Source organism: Gymnodraco acuticeps, unplaced genomic scaffold (genome assembly GCF_902827175.1).
Source record: "Gymnodraco acuticeps unplaced genomic scaffold, fGymAcu1.1, whole genome shotgun sequence".
Lineage (NCBI taxonomy): Eukaryota > Metazoa > Chordata > Actinopteri > Perciformes > Bathydraconidae > Gymnodraco > Gymnodraco acuticeps.
In genome coordinates this window covers 1,108,489-1,130,416 of record NW_022990764.1, presented here as the reverse complement: position 1 = coordinate 1,130,416, position 21,928 = coordinate 1,108,489, and the positions used below count along the sequence as shown (strand labels likewise).

Genomic DNA, 21,928 nt, shown 5'->3' with positions numbered 1-21,928 from the left:
AGAAAACGTTTTGTTCCAGCAACCTTAGAGAAGAGAGAGAGTTCTACAAGCTTAGTAATGGTACTCCTCATTGAGGGCGGGCTCGCAGAAGAACCGAGAGCCGCGCTTGGCGGTGCGGGCGGTAAAGGGCACTGTCTTCAGAACTGCATCGAGAATAAGGAGGACAACAGCCAGGACAAGACAAGACAAACACAGTATAAGAGAAGCAGACTCCTACAGGTTTTAGCACTGGTTAGCGCTAAGCAATATACAACAACAGCATCGGGAGGGGCCGGGCTAAATGTCTTTATGGGAGTTCATTCTAGCAGTTAAGGCTCCACTGAAGGGACTGAAACAAACTTTACCATTCACTTATTCTGGCTTTGTCTGTTAATATACATCAAAGTTATATTGTTACAGAGATAACACTAAAAAACATTAACATTATTCCTGTGGTGGAAAAAGCCTGAAGGTAGTGTTAAGCCACAACTCAATGTAAATATACTCCTTTTTTTAAGTAAAATGTTCTTAAAATAAATTCTACTACTGTCCATGTCAGTTTAATCGCCCCTCAGAAGACTCGAGATGTATTCATGTACATCTGATTAAATAATATTGTACGATTTAGTCCCATCCCGGCCCCGTCTATGTACAGATGTACAGTGTTACAAAGCAATGACAGAGCAGACAAGATAAGCAATGATCATAGAACACATTGAGCTGAGTGTCAGTGCATGTTTGTACTCATTAGGTTACCCTTTAGTTCTCAAACATCTGACAGAGCCAAAGTCATTGAGTTAGTTGGTTTAGATTCCCCTTGTTAATGACTGAATGTATGGCAGTAAAGAGGACCTTCATGCAGAGTGCCCTGTACTTTGAGTGTGTGTGAGAGAGTATGTATGAAGGGAGAGCATCCAGGCCTGTGTGTCGTTACCCGTGATGATGTCCTCTATCGCTCCATCTTTGCCTTCGTAGACATGGCGGCTGTCTTTCACCTGTTTCTTCCTGAGCTCCTGGATCAGCTCTTGCTGCTGCCGCTTGCCCTTATGAGGAGACTGAGGAGAGACATTGTTAAACATTTATTAATAAGTTATACTCTGAGTCACAAGTCAGTCATTTCTACAAGTGATTCTGCCACTCGTAATTTCCCTCGGCTCAGATCATAGTTCTTTTGCTTGAAACATCCTCTGTAAATTAGTGCATGTGTAAGTTTATTAAACCATTAAGGGAAGTTAACGGCTGATCCTGAGTCAGTGTGATGTGGCTCAGCAGGGCGTCAGACCCAGATATAACTGTACCCAGCAGGCTCCGCTAATCCTGTGATCAGGAGGAGGGAGGATGAAGAGGTAAGGGGAGGAAGAGGAACCGGCTTACCTTCTGCTCACTGTGATCCACTGTGGCCTCATCAAAAATAGGGCAGAGGGTATAGGGAGGGAGGGGATGTGAGAGAATAGAGGAGGGGGGTTAAGGGAATGACTTACCTTGGTGTCTTCCTCCATCATGGCCTCCTGTTCTAAAAGCTTCTCCATCAAAAGCTGCTCCTGTCTCTTTTTATGCTCATTGTCCTCTTCTGCTTGCTGAGGAGATGAAAAGAAAATGTCACAGTTACGAAATGTTGAAATATACAACTGTGTACGTTACAGCAAAGTATGCTGCGGAGATGATATGAGAAACTCAAACAATGCATGTGCTGCTCAAGCTGAGATTCTATTTCAGTATCATAAATGTGATTAATGGAGTCCTTACTGTGGTTAGGATTAGAAGAGCACTAAAACATGGTGGGATGTTTTTGTTTTAAGTTTGACTTTAGATTTGTGTAGAAGAAACGGGCTTCTCTTTGTATCCCCACACTGACCCTCCCTAGACGCTGCTGTGACTTAAAGGGGAACTCTTCCAATTATACACTTCAAAGACTGTTTACAGGTCTTGGGCAGTACTACTGTGAGGAAAAAAGTGATATAAGCCTTTTGTGGCCACAAAGACAGCTAAAGGGATTCTAGCGATGTCCCTTAAGGCAGCGTCGTTTGGGGCTGAAGACTACAAGCTTAGAAAATGACAGAAATCAGGGGGTGTAAAGAAAGAAAGTGTATCATTCCTGTAGCCTGCTCCTCATCTCTACTTGAGGATATTTTTGGCCACTTCTAGCATAGCTCAGCTGAATAAAAGACTGTCCAATATGAGTTTGAGGTTATCAAAGTATTGTTGGAGTCTTCTTGAAAGTAGCATGTGTCATTTTGTGTCACTCCTATGAGGGATGTTTATGGAACTCACCCTGTAAGCCCTAATAAATCGCACAAACACGGGGAAGAAGACGGAGGGTGGCGTGGTTTTGGAGTTCTCCCCGAAGAACTTCACTGCCTCGTCAAAGGCATCCTTTCAAAGACAGACAGTTGACTTGGTTAGAAAACACTTCACTACAATAAAAAAAAGCGATAGAGCCGTAACATAGCGAGTTGTGTTTATATTACCTGTGCAATCTTGGCATCCTCCTGCAGCTTCTTCAGCTTGTTCTCATTGTGTGTGATGAAGTCTTTGAGCATGGTGTTGTGTCCGTGCATGCTGTACTCTCTCTTGGTCAGCTCCATGCCTCTCTGCAGCTCCCTCACATCCATCAGGACGTTGTCCAACGACACTGTGAACAAAAGCAGACATAGATGAGTGCACAGGAAACGTATAAATGTGTGAGAGGCAGCAAACACATCTGACTGTCCGGCTCACCTGCTGCAGCTTTCTCCACGTAGTGCAGCTCGTTGTAGAAGAGAGCAACCTGAGAGTACTTCTCTTTGACTACGTTGGCTATGTAGTGTAACAGCGTTAGCTTACGGTCTGTCGACTTGGTGTCGAGTAGCTGTAGAAGAAAACAACAAACTTTAGAAAACATCTGTGCAGAAAAAGGGAAAGGCTTTAAACTCACAGAGAGGAAACTGACCAAGTCTAAACTTTGCAGCTTGAATCCGTACACTGCTCCTCTTTTGCTGCTGTTCATGTAGTTCCCGAGGGCCAAGATGATCTGGAGAACAAGAGAGAACACTGTAAGCTAAACCTTGCAATCATTTCAACATTAAGTTCAGTCCACACACAAATGATTGATTTACCTCTAGAATTTTCTTCAGCTTCTGTGACGACTTGATAGAAACAGAAGCTGCAATGACTGCATGGATTTGCTGTGGGGGAAACAAAGAGGAAGGCATGAGAAGATTTGCATTAACTTTCTATAGTCATCCCAAAATAATGCGCCACTTTTTGTATAGATATAAAAGGGTTAGAGATCCCAGTTCTCACCGGCGTGAGCATCTGAATGCTCTCACTGAAGTTCCCGATGAACGCCATGATGGTCATCTTATTCATGAGCCTCTCGATCTTGCTGAACTGCATCATGAAGCGGTCCTCGCCCGTCAGGCTCTCCAGCGGTTTGCGCTCCTTCTCAAACTGCCGCATGACTTTCACCTCATGCTCTGTCGGCTGGAAGCGCATCAGACACTCAACGTAGTCCACCGGCAGAGTGCGCAGGTCAAAGCTGAGAGAAGGGCAGAAAAAGACCATTTAATGCCATGTGGTGTTGGATAAAAATAAAAATGATTGATGATAGGAAAATAAAGTCACAATCAAATAAGAAAGTGAGAAACTTGTAAAAAGTAAATAATTATATTTTCACAACATTTCAGGTAAAAAAGGTTCATCCAGAACTGAATTTATAATTAAAAACAACAATTATTACAATCTTTACAATCATTTACAATATCTTGTTTTAGAAAAGTACATGGAAGAGAAAAATAAGCATGGAAGAACACTAGAAGGATCTGGGTCTTTTATTTTGAAGGGGCTTACATCTGAATGGCCTTGGAGATCTCCTCGGGACTCTTGCCCACTTTCCTCAGTGTGATGGCCAGGTTCTTGGCTCTGTTGGAGTCCAGCAGCGTGATCTTGTTGGGCCCCTTCTGGATGACCTTCTGTTTGCTGGAGGTGAGGTCGATAGCCGGGCCCTGGGCTTTCGTCTTAAACATCTCCTCAAACTCGTCCACGTTCAGGTCCTAAAAGACGTGCATAAAGACTCTGTTAATGTTCTGTTATCATAAAATGGGGTCAGATGTGGACTAAAATGGCTGCTAGCCGAGGGCAGACTCATACCTCGAGTATCCTCTCGTCATCGATCTCATTGAAGACCGTCCCGTTGATCTGGTTTGGTTTCAGGGCGACCCAGTTAAAGACGGGCATACGGAACTTTGTCTTGATGGGTTTCTTGATCTTAACCGCTGCACAGGAAACAGAAGAGTTAACACAGCGTCCTTAAACACTGAGAGTACACACACTCACATTCACACACGTGCAGGTGAAGGGGTGGACAGTGATTGGTGAGATGACCGTTTCAATTCGGAAAGGACACAACCCTACTACAAGTTGATCTATTTTGATTTTATTGTGAAAGAACGCTTCCTTAATTGAAACAAAATGAGGTCACTTGGTCAGCAGAGTGCAGCAGCCTGTTGGTAGAAGAATACGTCTAAAGGGAACACCCTGTGCAGTAAATGGATATGCTGAGGATTTCCTGCACTATTTATCGCACAGATTATGGCTATTTGTGACCACCTGGGCTGATTCACTGGAGCTGCACAGCGAGGTGGCGCCCTGCTTAGCCACAGAGACGAGGTGTCAGCAGGGACAGAGATAAGGCCGCCACGAGAAGGTAAACAGCATTCCAACTCTGGTACTCTCTATCATCAGCGTGCCACAGCAGGTCACTCTGTTTCAGCATGCAAACAACACTGTGAGATGTGGCGATACTCCATTCATACAAACAAACACATACACTTTAACAAAACTACAGCACGGTGTGAATCATGCAGGATTTTGAAATATGGTATTTTCATTGTTTGAAATCATCAGAATTGTTCACAGGAAGTCTCAACGCAGAGGAAAACAGCTGCATGACGTAATAATTCATGAAGTCAAAGTGCACAGATTTTTGTAATATGTGGTTCTGAAATGCTGCCAAGCTCATGTTAGAAAAAGAGATAATGTGTTTGAGAAACGTGAAAAAAAAGGGACATGAATTACACAAATGGGACTTTTGTTTGTTTTCTACTGAGATACAAAGACTGAAAATACCATTTTCAAAAACTTGTGATAAAGGAAGGGAACAGAACAAAACACCGAACACGACAAGCAGAACCTACAGGAAAGTTTGATGGGTCCCTCTGGTTGGCAGAAAAAGAAACAATCCAAAGATAAATCGTTAAGAAATTGGCAGAGTTAGTGAGAAAGTACACATGCTCATCTCAAACACACAGTAAAGGATGTATTTGTTTAAAATCAAACTTAAAAGTGTTTTATTTGACTGACATCACTGTTTTGGATCTCAGTAAGTTTTGCTTACGCATGCACACCTCGGAAAATGCACCCACATCTACATGCAGTAGAGAGAAGTCTCAATGAGTCACATGGGGGTCTGACCTTTTATTGATCAATAATCTAAGCAGTAGCATGCCTTTTAGTACATTTGATATGCAACGTTCATTTAGTAGGTTAAGTTTCAGACACAAAAACTGTCAACTGTCTCAACTCTGATGGGCTGATGGGATTGTACTTGTCTGCTATTTATTAAACATACAAATACATATAAAGACTAACTTTGTTGAACAAAAGGTAATCAGTTGCAAAAGGCTTATTAAAGCCTGGACATCACTAAAGCCTCCCAGCAGCACCTCCAGCCTTTAAAGTGTTTCAACCTTTTAAAATGAGCAACGGGGGAAAGCAGTTGGGAAATGAGTCTAATATAACTGAAAATAGCAAATAAAACACACAACTCACACAGAGACACACACCTGACTCAAACGTGTATGAGACGACCTTACCTGCTAACCCAGAGTTCATGATGACAGTGGGCGTCCCACAGCCGGGCAGTGGGGGGGCTCCAGGAGGAGGCGGAGGAGGTGGTGGTGCTGAGAACTGTGAGAGCGGGCCTGGTGGAGGAGGCGGAGGGGGAGGCGGGGGAGGAGGTGGGGGAGGAGCTGCTGCTGCAGGGATGGCTGACGGTCCGTTTGACACTAAGAGAGAAGAAAGAAGCTCAATAACACTTTTCAACAGACATGCAAACTGTGTATATTATTTCAGCTTAAATGCTATTAAACTCATTTTAAACCCACATGTGCCGTTCAGTGGCAGTGGGGGGGCTGGAGGAGGTGGAGGTGGACCCGGTGATACGACCCCCATATGATTGGGACCGTAGGCAGCACCGTTCCCTCCCATCACAGCACCCGGCAGGCCCTCTGACCCCAAGGGGGGGGAGGGCAGGATGGAGATGTCTCCGTCTCCCTTCTTGTGGATCTTGATGGTGCCTTGTCTCTCCAGCTCGTGGATCTTCCTCTCCAGGTTACTCTGCCGCTGGATGGCCTCGTCCTTCTCCTTCAGCACCAGCCGCAGCGAGTGCACCTGAGAGCTGGCGTCTTTGTACACTTCCTGTGTGTGAGATGGACGGACACAGTGAGTTAAGATTAGTTAAGGAAGTATTTTCTAACTCGTGATTTGTGTTTAGTGTTTATTGTGTGTAATAGTGAGTGTCTAATGGAAACCTAAAAGATACATGTGAGTTTGAGACTGACCCTGATCGATTCAAGGTCCTTGTTCCTTTGCATCAGCTGCTTCTCCAGCTCCACGATCTTTGACATGGCCTCATTCTCCGTGTCCAGCAGCTTCTCTGTCATCTAAAATGATAGCCAGGAAATTAAGTTGTTGCGGTAGCAGCTTCCAACTAAATATGTTAACATAGACACCACATTTTGAAGACTTCAAAGTTCTAAATGTTACATAAAGTATGTGTCCTTATAAAGTGAGTAGTTATTGAGATAGATCGATCCTATATTCATCCCAAATTAGGAAATGATATTGTTATAGCAGCAATGTGTTCAGGCATTAAAATACTTAAAAGTTGAAATAAAGAATAAACATAATTAACTATAAATGAACATAAACAGCAAATATATACATATCAACAGCAGAAAACTAAAATATCACAAAGAATACACAATATAAAATATTCTGGATAAATTAGAATGCTCAAAATTAAATATATTGTAATTACCAACATGGTAGCAGCATCTAACTCAATATGTTAACATACACTACAGATTTTAAGGAATTCTAAGTGTCCTTATAAAGTGAGCACTCTGTCTTTTTAAAGTGTCTGGCAGTTAAGGGAAAGCATGAGATCATAGTAAATCCCAGGCTGACATCCTGGAATCTAAATCAAACAGTGGGGGGCTCTCACATGTGACATGTTCTCCTCCAGCTCCTCCACACGCTCCAGCGCTGCGTTTTTGGTCTCTGCATCCTCCAGAAGGGCTCCCACGTCAAACACGTTGTCCAAGTAGGCCTGGATCTGAACCTGCAGCTTGTCACTCTCTGTATGCTTTAGTTTCTGGAGAAAAATGCACACAAAAGTAAAGATATGATAACATTCAGAGAGTTAGGGAGTGAGAGGTGGGAGACATTTGCTTCTTCAGTTCACCGCACTAAGCCGACATCTCAAACCCCGAAGCTAGCATTGATCTCATCTGAGACGAGGATTTAAAGAACTGACAGATATTTCTTCTGAGGTAATGGAAAACACATTAACTGCTTCTCTGTGTAATGACAACCTCTGCTCTGTCTGGGCTGAGCTGAATATCAAGAGCGGGAGTGTTTGGTCTGTCTGTGAATGTGTCCGACAGCATTACGTCTCAACTCACGTCTAAGTAGTCGTCCAGACACAGCTTGGTGAAGTCGAACTGTAGGTGAACTCTGAAGTTCATGTCCTCCACTGAGTGCACAACTATGTTGATGAACTGCATACAGGCCACCTGTGGAATAACAACAGAAGAAAGAGTGAACTAGTGAACTGCAGAACAGGTTTTTTTTTAAATCATGCATATAATGTGTGTGTTAATGACACTCAGCCTCTGTGAAATGATGTAATGCTTATTATCACATCTAAGGCCTTTAAATATGGCTTCCACTGACATTGTGTGTATAAAGCTTTATTATTATTATAGCTGCTTTGCGGGTAGAGAAGCTTATCTGGCAGATAAAGAGGATCTGAAAAAACTAATTAACAAAAAGAGCCAGTTCAACTCCATTGCCTGCCTCATGGGAAGCTGCGTAAACAGATCCAGGAGGCTCTTCTTCCCACAGTGTATGATGCACACACACTTCTTCTCACCCTGACATGGCTTAATGAGCTATCGGAAAGAAGCTCTGTTGTCGCTGTGTGACATGGCAGCTTTGACAGACTCTGTTTGCTTTACTGCTGCTGTCAGACGACGGCCTATCAAGGGACTGTGAGTGGACTTGTGAGATGAAGTCCTTCACACACGGCATCTGTTGGATTTCACTCACGCGCACATGCAGTGTTTGCCTCATATCAATTAAGACACTTAGATGGACACACACATTGAGTAACATACGGTCCAAGTTGGCACTTTCTTCACAGCGTCTTTTAATCTTATCTGCCAGAGCAATTAGCACTCTTCTGCCTGGAAATGACAGACTTGGCAGAGCTTATGGTCACTCCAGTTTGATGCGCCACATATCTGCGGTTTGTGCAGTGATGACTTAAATTAGAGGGCTCTTACAAAGACTGATAGCCGAGTGTGTATCTTCAAACTGGAAGCAAAGCTGCACTCTTTGTTGGGTTATTGTTCAGTTGTGTTTAAAATGTCTATATTTCATACCATGAAGTCGATGTTGTTGTCCTCGTTTTTGAAATACTCCATCAGCCTCTCAAACCGCTGTGTCTCTATACACACCTGCAAAACAAAACACATCTCACTTATTCTATTTATTGCAGTTTAGGTGTAGAGAGCAACCAGAAGGCATTTATGCACCAATCACTGCCTGAGACAAAAACATTTTTCATTTGTGCTTTAACTTTTGTGATACACACACACAGTGACACTAGATGAATGCTTTTCCATCAATATTAACGAGAACTGTTATGTCATGGTCCCTTTAATATCACCAATCCCAGTCAGAAAACCAGAGGTTATCATTATTTGGTGAAGATGAAAATAAAATACTGCTTAATACATCACAGCTCTCCATGACCTCAGATATGTATGACCTGCTGCTGGAGTGCACCTGTATTCAATATTGGGAATTATGGGAAAACTTGTATCACATGTACTGTCGTAATTTTCCCATGCTTATCGGAACTGGAATTTGGGAGATTAAAAATAAAAAAAGGAGAGATGCTCTGCAGATCAGACCGTTCATCTGGAGGGCAATGAGGGAGATGGAGCATGATGAATAATTGAGAATGAAGGGAGGGAGGAAGAGGAGGGTGCATATCCAAAAACCTCGGAACAATGTTTGAGTCTCAGCCCCTTCTTCATTCACAAGATATCAAGTCAGTACAGAGGGCTTTTTTTAAAATGGACCACCATAATGTGCCCTCAATTCACTACAGAAAGATACGGAAATGTGAACGAGTTCTCAAATGCTTCCAGCAGCCTACACTATCATGACACAAAGTTTAATCTCATTAGTAGAGCTGCGTTCTCCCTTAGCTTTCTTCTCCTTCTAATGCCATTCCCACTGAGATCAACACTCAATATTTCATTCAGGGCTGTAAATATTGCATTAACTGCAGTCGGACAATTTTTTGCGGGTCCTATGCTATAAAGTTTGGCTGTTAGCTCCAACGCCCTTCACACTCTTTCCTCCAGCAGCCAGAATACCTTATCCAGACAGACATGGGTCAGCCAACGCTGTCTTTTGCGTATTTCTGCTATTTTGAGCTTTGATGTGTCTGCTAAATCTAGTTAACACACTTTAATTTTTTTCTCTGGTAGCTAAGTGTGTCCTGCTGTGCTATTCAGCTAAAGTAGAGTATGTAATCTGTTGACAAAGAGCTCATTGATTATATGATGCTATCCTGAGGAATCTGCTGCTCTCACATCTGCCGGCAAAGCATTCCTCCAGGGCTGAGTCACCGTTTGAAATGCACAGTAGAATGTAATGACATATCTGTCTCCTTAGACCCCACTTTCCCTCTCCGTGCAGCTCGTACCTCCTTAAAGTTGTCGAACGCAGAGAGAATAATTTCATGGCCTCCTCTCACGAGACAAACTGCCGCCAGGAGCTCCAAGACTAGAGCTTTAGTTCTGCAAAACAGGGAGATAAATAAAGACGAGGATGGTTAGTAAATGACAGCCAGCACTGCGGCAACCTGTACTTTAACACAGAGCAAACAACGCAGAAAACAGTGTGATTTAAGATCCTGCCAATGCTGAAGTTGTAGTTTGGATATATATGGGTGATAATTACAATGTCTATTATTTTGTGTATATATATCCTATATTAATTAGCCACATGAACTAACTCTTAGTAACTTGGAAAAAATAACTCTGTAGTGTCAAACTTGAGAGAAACAAAATAAAAGAAGTCCATATTTTTGTATCTTATCCACTACATTAAAAGGCAAGTTTAAAAAAAATATGTGTGTGTGTGTGTGTGTGTGTGTGTGTGTGTGTGTGTGTGTGTGTGTGTCTCCAGTCTATTCATGCAGGATTTATCTGCCTGGATGATATGATATGTGGCAGGTGATGCGAGCGGTTTCACATCCACTTTTGAGGAAATCCTTGAGCCTCTGGGCACAAAGTGCACACACACACACACACACACACACAGTTTGCTGTCTCTGTGAGCAGCTGCCCGTGTGGTGGAGTGTGCCAGAGGTGCCCTGACCCGTCTGTCGGGATGAATGTGCCCGAGAGCTACAAAGAAACTCTCACTCTGTTCAGGTGCACTGAGACTAATGTTTGGACTCTGAATGTTCCATTATGGGTTGGGGTCTGTTGTTATTATATCTGGATTTGTTGAGCTCTAAATGCTATACAATTCCTTTGAGTGAGATATTTCCTGTGTCTTTCTTGACAGGAAAAGAGCAACGTAAACAAATCCAAACACGTAAATAATAATGGAAATTGTGATTTTCAGTTTAACTTACCTTGGGTTTTTGTTGTTGAGACTTAGTGCAATTTCATTCACAGCATGTGGGTGGGACATGACCATGTTGAAGCCATACTAGGAGATGAAGAGCAAACAAGACAGAGAGAGACAGATACAAATAAGCTAATTAACAGAGAGGAAGAGCATGAGGTGCATCCCCCTGCATAATAAATGAAATGTAGAGCATTAGCAGTGGGACAAATTGAATTTGACTGCAGTTAGATAAGTGTGCTTTGGTCCAGAGGGACATGCAGTCTGTGTGCACAGGACTGACCTGGTAATTCATGATAGCACGAAGGCACATGATGCAGACGTGGACATCATCTTTCTTGCAGACCAATCTGGAGTTTTTCAGAGTTCTCCGGCTCGGCAGTGTGTTGGAGCTATATACAAAAGATAGAAAAGACATTTAGTGATGAGAGGAACATTTTTTACCAAAAGAAAAAAGGGACAACCTTTGAGTTTCTGAACACAAACAAGAGTGCACGAGGCCCGGATAAATAAGAAAACAGATGCTATTTGTGAATGAGTCTCCATCACACACCACCTACTTCACATAGGGAGGCTGTTAAACTGCCACACCACGTTACATTAACACACACAAAGACCATATAATCTACAGCCTTCGCCAGGGGCAACAAGATGCCCCCTTTCAATTGTTTTAAGTGTATGTCCTTAACAAAGATATCACTTATAGCTAACACAATAGAAGCAAGTCATTTGCATGCAACACACTGACTGTGCTGCTTTGTGTGGACAAAAACAAGGCTTTTTTTTCTCCTGGTGCAACTCTCACAATAAGAAAAAGAATGCTGGAGCAGCAGTATTACTGAATGATATGCAGAGCCAGTCAGAGCTAAACGGTTTATTTTCAGACTTTTGTCACGAGGTTCAATTACCGCCCTGAGTTCTGGGGGGAAATGTGTCTTCAGGCTACTGATAGACACGGGCCCATGCCTAAAGGCCTGACTTTGCTGTGTGTGTGTGTGTGTGTGTGTGTGTGTGTGTGTGTGTGTGTGTGTGTGTGTGTGTGTGTGTGTGTGTGTGTGTGTGTGTGTGTGTGTGTGTGTGTGTGTGTGTGTGTGTGTGTGTGTGTGTGTCAGCAGTTCAAAGACAGATGTAGAACTATTTTTGAATCATGAATGTTTGTTGATGTACAAAATGTTTCAGTTCACCATGTCTTAAAAATGTTGTCTAATGTTTACTTTGTTAGTTTGTATGTCATTTAAATAATAAGCATTCTACTTGTCATGTCAAGCAGGATGTGGCAACAATCCTAAAAAGGTGTTCTCCCGGAACACATCCAAACGGAGGCGTGGCACAATTTTGAGGAAATGAGTAACAATATTTCTTAATCTCAAAGTGATGATAAATGATAATGCAATATGTTACACCTTGACCTGCTTTGACTTGACTGAAATTGCTCAACTAAACTTTTATATCAAACACTGCAACTTGAATATGACTCCAAGCAGGAAAGGAGTTGAAAACTGAAGGAAGAGGAGAGCTGAGAGGACAGCTTTATTCTCTTCAATCAGAGAATCCTTCCCTGAATGTGAATATTTAATGTAAATTCCCAAAACAGCTTGTGCACAACAAATAACACCACAGGACAACACCGAATACTACATGTATAAATATAAGATACAGGTCTAACACAGCTATGTATTTCCAGCACATTCCATACCGTCGTATTTCAGAGCACTTTGGACAGCTCAGTGTGCTTGGTGTCCTTCAAGATGGCAGTTTGAAGAAGACATATACAAGTATTAATTTGACACCCATTAGATCTTACATTATTCTAAAGCTAAGCTAAAGCGAGATAAGCACAATAAGGGACAAATATTCTGTATTATGGATATTAAAGAATTTATAAACCACAAGAGCAAATGCTTCAAAAACTATTAGCAGAAATCCAAAATACAGAACATGATTAGAGGCTACCTAAACCTAGTAAAAGCCTTCACTTTTACAGGGCTTTTGTTGAAACTAGGCTAGCTTCTGCACAGAATGGCATTTAGGGAGCCACACAAGCAGCACACAGGCAAGAACAATGAGGGAAGAAAAACCCATTTGCTCCGAGGAGAGGAGAATTCAGTCTTGAGCACGGGAGGGGAGGCTGGCGGTACAAATAATTCACATCCCCGACACAGACAGCGGGACAAATAAACTGGGCAGCACTAGCAGGGAGGTATAAAGTACAATGAGGCAGGGGAATTTTGTGTGTGTGTGTGTCTTGGGAGGGAGCAGGGAAGCAGGGTAAAGCTGCAGAGAACTGTGAGCCAGCAAGGTGAGAGACCTGCCTGCTGTTGATGACTGGCAGACAGAGGAGCAGATGACTATAGAGGAACACCAGGACAGAGCAGAAGAGACAGTCAGCCTCACTGAAGACACTGTTACACACACTGTAGATGCTGATGATACAAGGGTACATCCGGAGGAAGCAAATGTGTGGGTGATAATCTGATATGGGCCAATATTGATAATATAGGTGTAACAATTAAAAAAACAATGAGTTAAAGAATAAATATGTCCTGATGATGATTAAACAAGCCATCACTGTCTGGAAATCATTGCGGATTAAAATGTGTCATGATAGCTTAAATAGTGTAATAGGTGCGGCTTTCATATCTAAGACTATCTACGACTGATTGCAAACTCTAAATAGATCAAAAACACTGTAACACAGGAGAGCAAAGGAGAACAAAAATACCTGAATGCCACATTTACTTATTTCACATGTGTTACTTAAAGTACTTTTGAGACAATAGGCAATGGAAAATAAATTTTGATTACCATTGTTAGAAATTAAAATCAATGTTTTATGGCATAATGTACCTTAAACATACCGTCAGTTTAAATGCTATTTTATTCTGAAAAAAACCGGAAGTTCTCAATACCAAGCTTTTATTCTGAAAATCCTTCATGACGACATCCGGGACTACCGTCCATTAGTATCATTAAAGTGGCTATTGACGCCGTTAACATGTATTACATATAAAGTTATGAAAGAGATAAGGAGGAGAAAAGGCATGTGGAAGTAAGCAATGAATGTAAAATGTCGAAATCCTCGGTTCAACGCAATATCGGACACAGAAGAACGAGGGGGGAAGTCCCCCTACGTCACCACAGCCCCCAGAGAGGAGGAGCGAACAGCCAGCAAGCGGGAAATACGAAGGGCCCTTCTCACTTCGGTTAAAATGGATTCCTTGCGTCGTTTCCCTGCGACTAGTCCCTCCCACCAGGGAAGCATGGAGGGACGCAAGGAAACCACGAGAAGCATGGAAATTAGTTTTAAGAGCAATGGGACGTCCTTTCCTCGGAGCGTCACGTGAAGCGACGTCCGTTTGTGATGACGCTGCACAGCTGATCGTCTGACAGCAGCTCTGTCCCCGTTATTTCCACACACACCCCCGCCTCTGTTAGTACACATTTACTGACACAAACATTTGTATCATCTGTTGTAGACCCAAATAAATTAAATTAAATATGAACTCATTCTCAAAAAATGTAAACGCTATTCTTAAAATGTATAAACGAACATTAGTTGGATTAATATTGATTAGAGTGCACAATAGAAATAAAATAATTGAGAGAAGAAAAAGAGATATATTATCTATCAAAACCCAGTTAGATTAACATTCATTGGATTGCACACTTTGTTTGGATATGTAGCAAATTAACATTTTAAATAGCACTTAATGACTCACTGAATGGAAATGACAATAAATGAAAATGTAAAACGAAAAAAGCGATCATGAAAATGTTTCCAAAAAATGAATAAAATGATTTTTGCCCACTTTGTTGTTCAGATATATCACATATTTATAACTAAATGATACATTAATTGAAACAAAACACGGTATAAACTGAGGAGTGACTCCCGTGAGGTTCATGTATTTTCTTCACTCCGCTGGGAAACTGCTCTCATGTCAAGAAGCATCAGATCAGTGCATGCACTGCCTCGTCCAATCAGTGAGCGATACACAGTAAGGGTGCGGGGCGAGTGTCTGAGGATGTCATCGAAGGATGGTCTCGTGGTTCCTCGGTTATAGCTCCTCCATTATCGCTCCTCGCTCCTTCGGCAAAAATAAGGCCATTGGGACGCTACTCAAGATGGCGCAGACAAATCATCCTCCGGTGAGACCGAGACCGAGGAGCGAGGAAATGAAAAATAAGAGAAGTGAGAAGGGCCCGAAGGCTGAAGTCGAATAGTCCATTTAGCTTAGGAACCTTCCTAACGGAGTGAAATGACCCGGAAGTCCCTCAGTGGCAGCCATGATAAGTGCCGTTCGAATTCTCTGGAATGATAGGAAAGGAGGTTTCAAACTTCCTTTATAACCTCCTTTAGCTTAGGAACCACTGGACCTCCCTAACCGAAAGGAGAGGAGAAAATGCTGCCCCACAATGCCTTGCAGCCGCAGCATTTGCGTCACACAACACCAGTCGGCCGTTCACGGAAACAAACGATTATGACGGAGAAATTATATCATGAAAGTTACGGTGCTTATTAAGCATTTTAAAACGTATGTGGTAAGTTGCCAAAGTGCTTTGTTTTGAACGTTCATCAGTATTATAATCAAAAAGAGAAATATGAACGTTAGTTTTTACTGAAATGATCAAATAAAGTCAACATTTCACTGAGCTGTGTGGGGTTTGTTCAACTTTTAAAAGATGTTTGAATGGTGATTTACACAGTGATAGGTGTTAAGGACTAACGTTTATAATAAATACATTTGTATTGATTTTAAGATATTTTCATAGTTCATACAATCATACGTATTGGGATCATTTGTATTAATGTGGACCGGAAGGAGAGGGTGACGAGCATAAGTTTCACTTTCCTTTTTTATTTCAATTCCAACTTTGGTCATGAAGAATATGTTTCTCTGTTGTCCACGTTCATAAAGCAAAGCAACAGCATCAGAGCACGGTGCAGAGTCTCTTGATGAGTCTGTCGTTCTTATTAAACATCCATGTTGTAGTCCACTGTATAGAAAACATTAGTTTCCATAGTTTCCCCACAGCAGCAGACGCACAAAATGACGTCTGCTGGCGCATCATAAACACGTCGGATAGTGAAAGTGCATTCGGATTCTCTAAAGTACCCCAGTCTCTTCTCCTAAGTCCTTTTGAATTCTCCTATCCACTATCCCTTAACCCCGTGACGTTTCACTCAGAGGTCAAGGAATAGGAGATAGGGTTAGAACTTAGGAGCTGATTTTTAAACTATCCGACCGCAACCGAAGGCTTGTGAGGTCTCTTCTTCACGGCCGCCACTGCGAGAGGAAGCTGCAGCCTTTCGCTCCTCACTGAACCAGGGGCGGTTCTAGGGGGGGCAAGTGCCCCCCTAACACTGACCTGTGGCCCCCCTAACAATGAAAAGTTTTTTTGTTTTTTTTTAATGTATATTTTCTGGTACTCGGTTTGCCAAAAATCGCAGGATTTTGTTGCTGTAATGTGAGATTGTGCAGACACCCTTATGTAAAGTAGAGATGTAACTGTTCATTGCCTTTATTTTTATATAAATATGGTGTTAGTGCAAACATTGCACTATAACTTAAGCTGAAGCTAAGAGTAATAACTATAAGATCTATCTGAAATAAATAAGTGTACTGAAACAAATACCAATAACTGTATTGCATTGTTTTCTTATGCGCAATTACTTCATACTGTCTAGTTCTCTTTTTCGTCCTACATTTATTGTGCCCCCCTCAGAAAATAACTGGCCCCCCAGTGGCCCCCCCAGTCAAATTGGTCTAGAACCGCCACTGCACTGAACCATCTTCTGCTTGTAACATTACCGCGCTTTTTATTAATTAAAGTATACATTTGAACCGTCTCCTTTTTAAAGCTTCTCTCCTGGACGCGAGAATAACGAACATAGATAACACCATGCAAGGATAATACTAAAGAGGCATGTGCCTCATTGGATCAATGGTGCTCTGTGTACAGTGTGTTCAAGTTAACCTCTTCAAACTAAAGGATTAGAGGTCACAGAAGTCATAGTGGGTGCTGTACTGAAACATCAAAGGCATGACATGGAGGATTAGTGAAATAATGCACAAATTAATGGGATTTATTCTTCAGAGCATACATTAGCATCAACTTAAAAATTAACTTCTGTGAAATCTTCTGCTCGGGATTTGGAGTTAATATGTTTTTTTGGTGTTCATAAAAAACAAAACAGACTTGGTCCTTGAACAGATGTTTCAGTCTGTCACATAAACACCTGCTGTCATGTGTGTCATCATCATGTGCAAAACCAGCCTGTGTTTGACAATCCTAAAAACCTAGACAAATAGAGTTTGCCTTATGCTGCAGAAATGTGTCTTAAGCCATTTAAAGTCTTACAGACCTCATGACTACATAAAAGGGCTGCTGAGGCATCATATGGTGTGACTGGATGCTCCAGATAAACACTTGGTACAGTAAACTACAAACACAGAAATCACACAAACACACATGGGCATTGGTAAATCTTCTTAACCATCAATGTGTGTGCTTATTTACCGTATCGTGGAATGTCGCCCAGCTCGTGTGATGCCATTCCCACTGAGAGACGACGGCAGGGTGCCTCCTCCATGCAGGTCTTCTATAGAGCGGCTCCAGGGCTTTGACTTGTCCATAGGAGCATCTGGGTTGTTCTCATCACAGTCTCCATCAAACCTGTTGCACCAAGTAAACAACACATATAATAAGAAACTACACAGTATGCATTCACTTGCCAATAGTTCAAGCTTTATTGAAGCCATTACAATATGGTTTTTTGAAAACAATAAAAACATTGGTAATATATCAATAATTGTGTGTTGTTTTTAGTAAATGTCTATAAGGTCTGATTTTACACCTTAAAACAAACTTTATATGAAACGTAACAGTAACTGTAAAACATTCAACAAAGTTACCAGAAATATTTATTGAATAACATCACTGTATTATTGCCTGGCATTCATAAAAGTACCTTTTAGCTACAGTAGCTAACTAGCCTAGCTAAGACAAACAACTAGCTAAGCTCAACTAACCACACTTCTGTCACGAGCAGCTAACATAATTAAATATAAATGTATATATAAATAGAGACATCTGCTAGACAAATTACCTATTGGTCCCATATAATGTATCTCACATATTGGTCTAGCGCTAATGTGTGCCAGGAGAGGTGAAATGTTCTCGACTCCAGTGCTAACGCTAACATTTCAAGTTTTTGGTTTAGAAATAATAGTTAGGCTGAGTGTCTCAGGTTTTGTTGTACTTGGCAGAAACATTGGAAAGAGCTGGTAGTTACAGCATACCTGCTACGATCCATTTCACTTTTTAGACTGGTCGTTTCCATGACCTTTATACTGCAGTGGTGGTACTGAGGGTAAACACACTTTTACGGCTAACCATTCATAATGTGGACAGACCATAATAACATATGGTGAATTAGGGAGGCTGAATTAACAATTTAACTGCCTGGTTCTTTGGCCCTGAACAGGGACCTTGTGACTGACTAATAATCACACCATTAACCCATGAATAGAAGCCTATGGTTGGTACAATACAACGTGCCAATGTGTCAGCAATCGGCCTCGAGTGACTCAGTGTTTCTGACAAGCAGGCAGCAGAAGCAGCAGCATTAGTGGTGGTGGAGATGCATCAGCGGCTGTGCAGAATAGCAGCATTGTGCCACTTGTGAGTTCTGCATATAGACTATAGTTAGTTGGAAAAAAAGCGCTGGTAGTGACTTACGTGACAGCATACTGTGCAAAAGAAAGATACTCCACCAGCACGTCCAGGCCTTTGTTATCCTCATTTAGGAATTCCCTCACCCACCTGAAGAGAAAGAGAAACACAAAAGTTTATCAGCACACAAAGTCTTACTAAAATACATTTTAGAAAGGGCACACCTTCAAAACAACCAGAACCAGAATTGTTTAATATTGGGGGCTTTGCAGTTGAATGGATTTCAAAAGCTCATTGCTGTTGGGTTAATCTTAGCTTAAAAACTCATTCTCTGAGTCTGGAAAAAAACAACACATGTTTTTAAAAACAGAACATTTAAAGAATGTTATATTCTTTTTACTTGTATGTTACCTGCCAAGAAACCCAGGCATGTTTTTATTAGCATGCGTGCTCATGTGAATATTTAACATGTCTAGTAATTGACATGCCTCTCATTCAGCATTTCAAAAAAGACAAAATGCACCAAAATAAATAATACAGCAAAAGTACTGCTGTTACAATAACGTTGAGATATTTTTTAAGTGCCTTTTTGTTTAGCATAATGTGTTATAATATTCTATGCCGGCTTTAACCATACCTGACATTGGTATACAGATGTTTTCAGATTATTCTCCCTCTCTCTCCCTGCATGTCTCCCTCCCTTTGACAAGAGGAATTGTAATGACCCGTTTGACCGACTTCAAAGCTTCCCGGCTCAAAGCAGCAAACATATCCAGCATGGAAAAGCCCAGGCATCCGAACACATACAGAATCTCATTATTGAGTTTACTCTGTTGCTGTTTCTCTAACCTCACACATAGTTTGCAACTGTTGCACATGCCATCAGAATGATCAAAAGCCCATTCTCACCTCTCTTTACAGACACTGAAATGGGCCTTTCTAAGGCAAAGCTCCCGCTACCTTTGGCATGTGCTGTTCTCTCTCCATATTTATAAGCAGAGCGAGTGGAATCACAGAACATCTTTAATTAATCGCATCCTATGAGGGTGCTATTTACTGGAGCCCTGATGGCTTCGATAGGCCTGATTGCTCAGTGATTAGAGACATTTAGAAGACATAAACATAATGACAAGCGGGTGGGCTTGAGTGGTATTGATCAGATGAAGATGTAAGGTTAAACTGCTTTAAAAATCCAATAGCTGTTTCTTTATTAGCTCCCCTGTGGTGTAACTATATGGGAGTGAGTAACTCTAATGAGAGCGTCCAGTAAAGCGGTGCCTGGTGGGGCCTTTAAAAAGGGCTTGTCGGGACACATGGTAATCATTACCACAGGACACTAACTAACAATCCTCCCATTCACCAAATGTTGTTGACCACTGAGCAACATGTGAGGAGCTGGGGGTATATTCAGCAGTGCTCGTACAGGGACAATCTACCCTTTATACATTGCCTACATGATAGATATATTTCTCTGTTTAACCTCTGAAAAGAAGCAGACGTTATTCACTGTCTGAGTGGGTGACATCTTGCTCCTTGCCAAGCCCTCCTATCTCAATCTCACTCCCTGTCATTGCCATTGTGGTAGCACTTTGTCTAATCTAGATTATTTATGTGATCTAGTTTGCCAACATAAGGTCTCTAAAAGGAATGAATCCATGTAAACAATGCGCCGACTGATTTGCCAGACGGACATCGTCTCTGGCTGTGGTTTGAGTTTATTTTGGTCTGAAGAGCTGAATCTGATCGATGTGTAAACAGTGTGTGAGAGACGGTGTTGTCAGAACAATTTGATGATTTGTGTGAGAGTCAGAGAAATACATGAATTGGAGTCTAATAATATGTGTGTGTGGGAGGGAGGAAAATAGAAAAACAGAGGGATTAAGAGATGTAGTTTAGATTACATTTATTTGAGGTCTGGTTGTGTAACCACCATATCTTTGGCTGTCACAACAGTCTGTGGCCAGCTCTCGTGGCAGCCTCTTCCTGTCCTACAAAGGGTCTCCATGTCTCCCACCTTCAGCCTCCTCCTAGCTGCTAGCCCTGGTCATCAATGCTATCAAAACCATCCTGAGGCTTCATTTATGAATAACCCGTAAACACAGTTTTCTACTTTGTGAAAAAATGCAACCAAACATTATTCTCTCATCCCTATGCTTAATCTGCATTTCTTTAAGAGTTGCCTTGATAAATGATGTCCCAGAGTCCTCCAGATCCCAGAATGCATTAGGTCTAATTAATGATTCAGAGTAATCTATCAGAGTCGTTACCTATCAGGGTCTCTAATCACAGAGATAGGCCCTATGATCTATTGCCAGACCAAACACTGGGACATTGTGTGACGCTCATAGAGATATTGATCTTTCCTTTACGATGACTACAACGCTGAATCAATATCAGCAGCAGCAGGCTGAGGCTTGTTATTCTTGAATACCTGGAATTACACACAATGCTGCTGTGTTTTTATCTGTTGGGAAACCATGATATCTTGTTACATCTGAAATAAAACACCTTAAGGACGGCAGACTGAAACACTTGTGCTTCAAGCTGTGCATCAAGAGAATCGTGTTTTCATTTGTAGAGGCTGCTCACGTGACGTTTACCCTTAACAATCAATCAATTCATCTTTTCTCAATCACCCCATGGCTCTCTGTGTAATATTGGGCATGCGCACTGAAATGAATGGGGGATGGTGGTGGTGGTGGTGCTGGTGGTTAGTGTCAAAGTCTGCGTCTCCGGGTGTCTGGAATGTCAGACTTTTTCCCCCTCAATCTAATATAACCAGGTCTGGGACATTCAATACTACACAAGCTTTACACACAATCCTGCAGTGACTCACCCTATGTGATTGGTCCGTAACGAAATTTCCAGTTCTCTCAAGACTTGGGTGGACTCCTGAACTCGCCGTCTGAATTTCTGAGGAAGGAAAAAGGGGGGGGGGGCGGGTTAATAAGTCATTGTACCACTAGTACTGTAAATCATCAAGTAGCGGGGTAAGGATGTTTTGGCGTGGAAAACTTTTTTTTATAGAAAGGCCAGACAGAGAGGCATGGACGCAACCACTGTGACATACACACGTGAAAGCAGGCAACTGATAAAGTTGGGATTGGGGTTGGGGTTTTCTTTCGATGTTTAAGTGGGCCTCGAACTTGCCAGTAACAATCCAACCGGCTATCAGAGGAGGCAAGCTGACTCATTGGAAACTGTGAATATATATTATCTTGTTTGCTCACATTTGTTCTTTATGTAGCTGTAATCCCTACTAGTACCACCGTGATAAAATCAAGTAACCTAATTGGTT

General features: G+C 41.8%; 1 protein-coding gene across 4 annotated transcripts in view; it reads right to left on the bottom strand.

The window, feature by feature from the left end:
- Positions 1-21,928, bottom strand: part of fmnl2a (formin-like 2a) — a 51,236-nt gene that overhangs the window by 3,586 nt on the left and 25,722 nt on the right. The window contains exons 4-27 of one of the 4 annotated variants that reach the window (XM_034232434.1): positions 21,467-21,543; positions 18,697-18,780; positions 17,476-17,631; positions 11,237-11,345; positions 10,961-11,037; positions 10,022-10,115; positions 8,685-8,759; positions 7,704-7,814; positions 7,244-7,393; positions 6,579-6,680; positions 6,123-6,435; positions 5,832-6,023; positions 5,154-5,174; positions 4,108-4,232; positions 3,808-4,010; positions 3,262-3,496; positions 3,075-3,143; positions 2,909-2,989; positions 2,698-2,827; positions 2,448-2,611; positions 2,251-2,352; positions 1,461-1,556; positions 914-1,034; positions 24-143 (exon numbers count right to left, since the gene is read on the bottom strand). In XM_034232434.1, the coding sequence (XP_034088325.1) occupies positions 52-143; positions 914-1,034; positions 1,461-1,556; positions 2,251-2,352; positions 2,448-2,611; positions 2,698-2,827; positions 2,909-2,989; positions 3,075-3,143; positions 3,262-3,496; positions 3,808-4,010; positions 4,108-4,232; positions 5,154-5,174; positions 5,832-6,023; positions 6,123-6,435; positions 6,579-6,680; positions 7,244-7,393; positions 7,704-7,814; positions 8,685-8,759; positions 10,022-10,115; positions 10,961-11,037; positions 11,237-11,345; positions 17,476-17,631; positions 18,697-18,780; positions 21,467-21,543 (2,979 nt within the window). In that variant the 3' untranslated portion in view covers positions 24-51. The remainder of the gene's footprint in view (positions 1-23; positions 144-913; positions 1,035-1,460; positions 1,557-2,250; positions 2,353-2,447; positions 2,612-2,697; positions 2,828-2,908; positions 2,990-3,074; positions 3,144-3,261; positions 3,497-3,807; positions 4,011-4,107; positions 4,233-5,153; positions 5,175-5,831; positions 6,024-6,122; positions 6,436-6,578; positions 6,681-7,243; positions 7,394-7,703; positions 7,815-8,684; positions 8,760-10,021; positions 10,116-10,960; positions 11,038-11,236; positions 11,346-17,475; positions 17,632-18,696; positions 18,781-21,466; positions 21,544-21,928) is intronic. The other 3 variants (XM_034232433.1, XM_034232436.1, XM_034232435.1) reach the window with 3 other exon arrangements.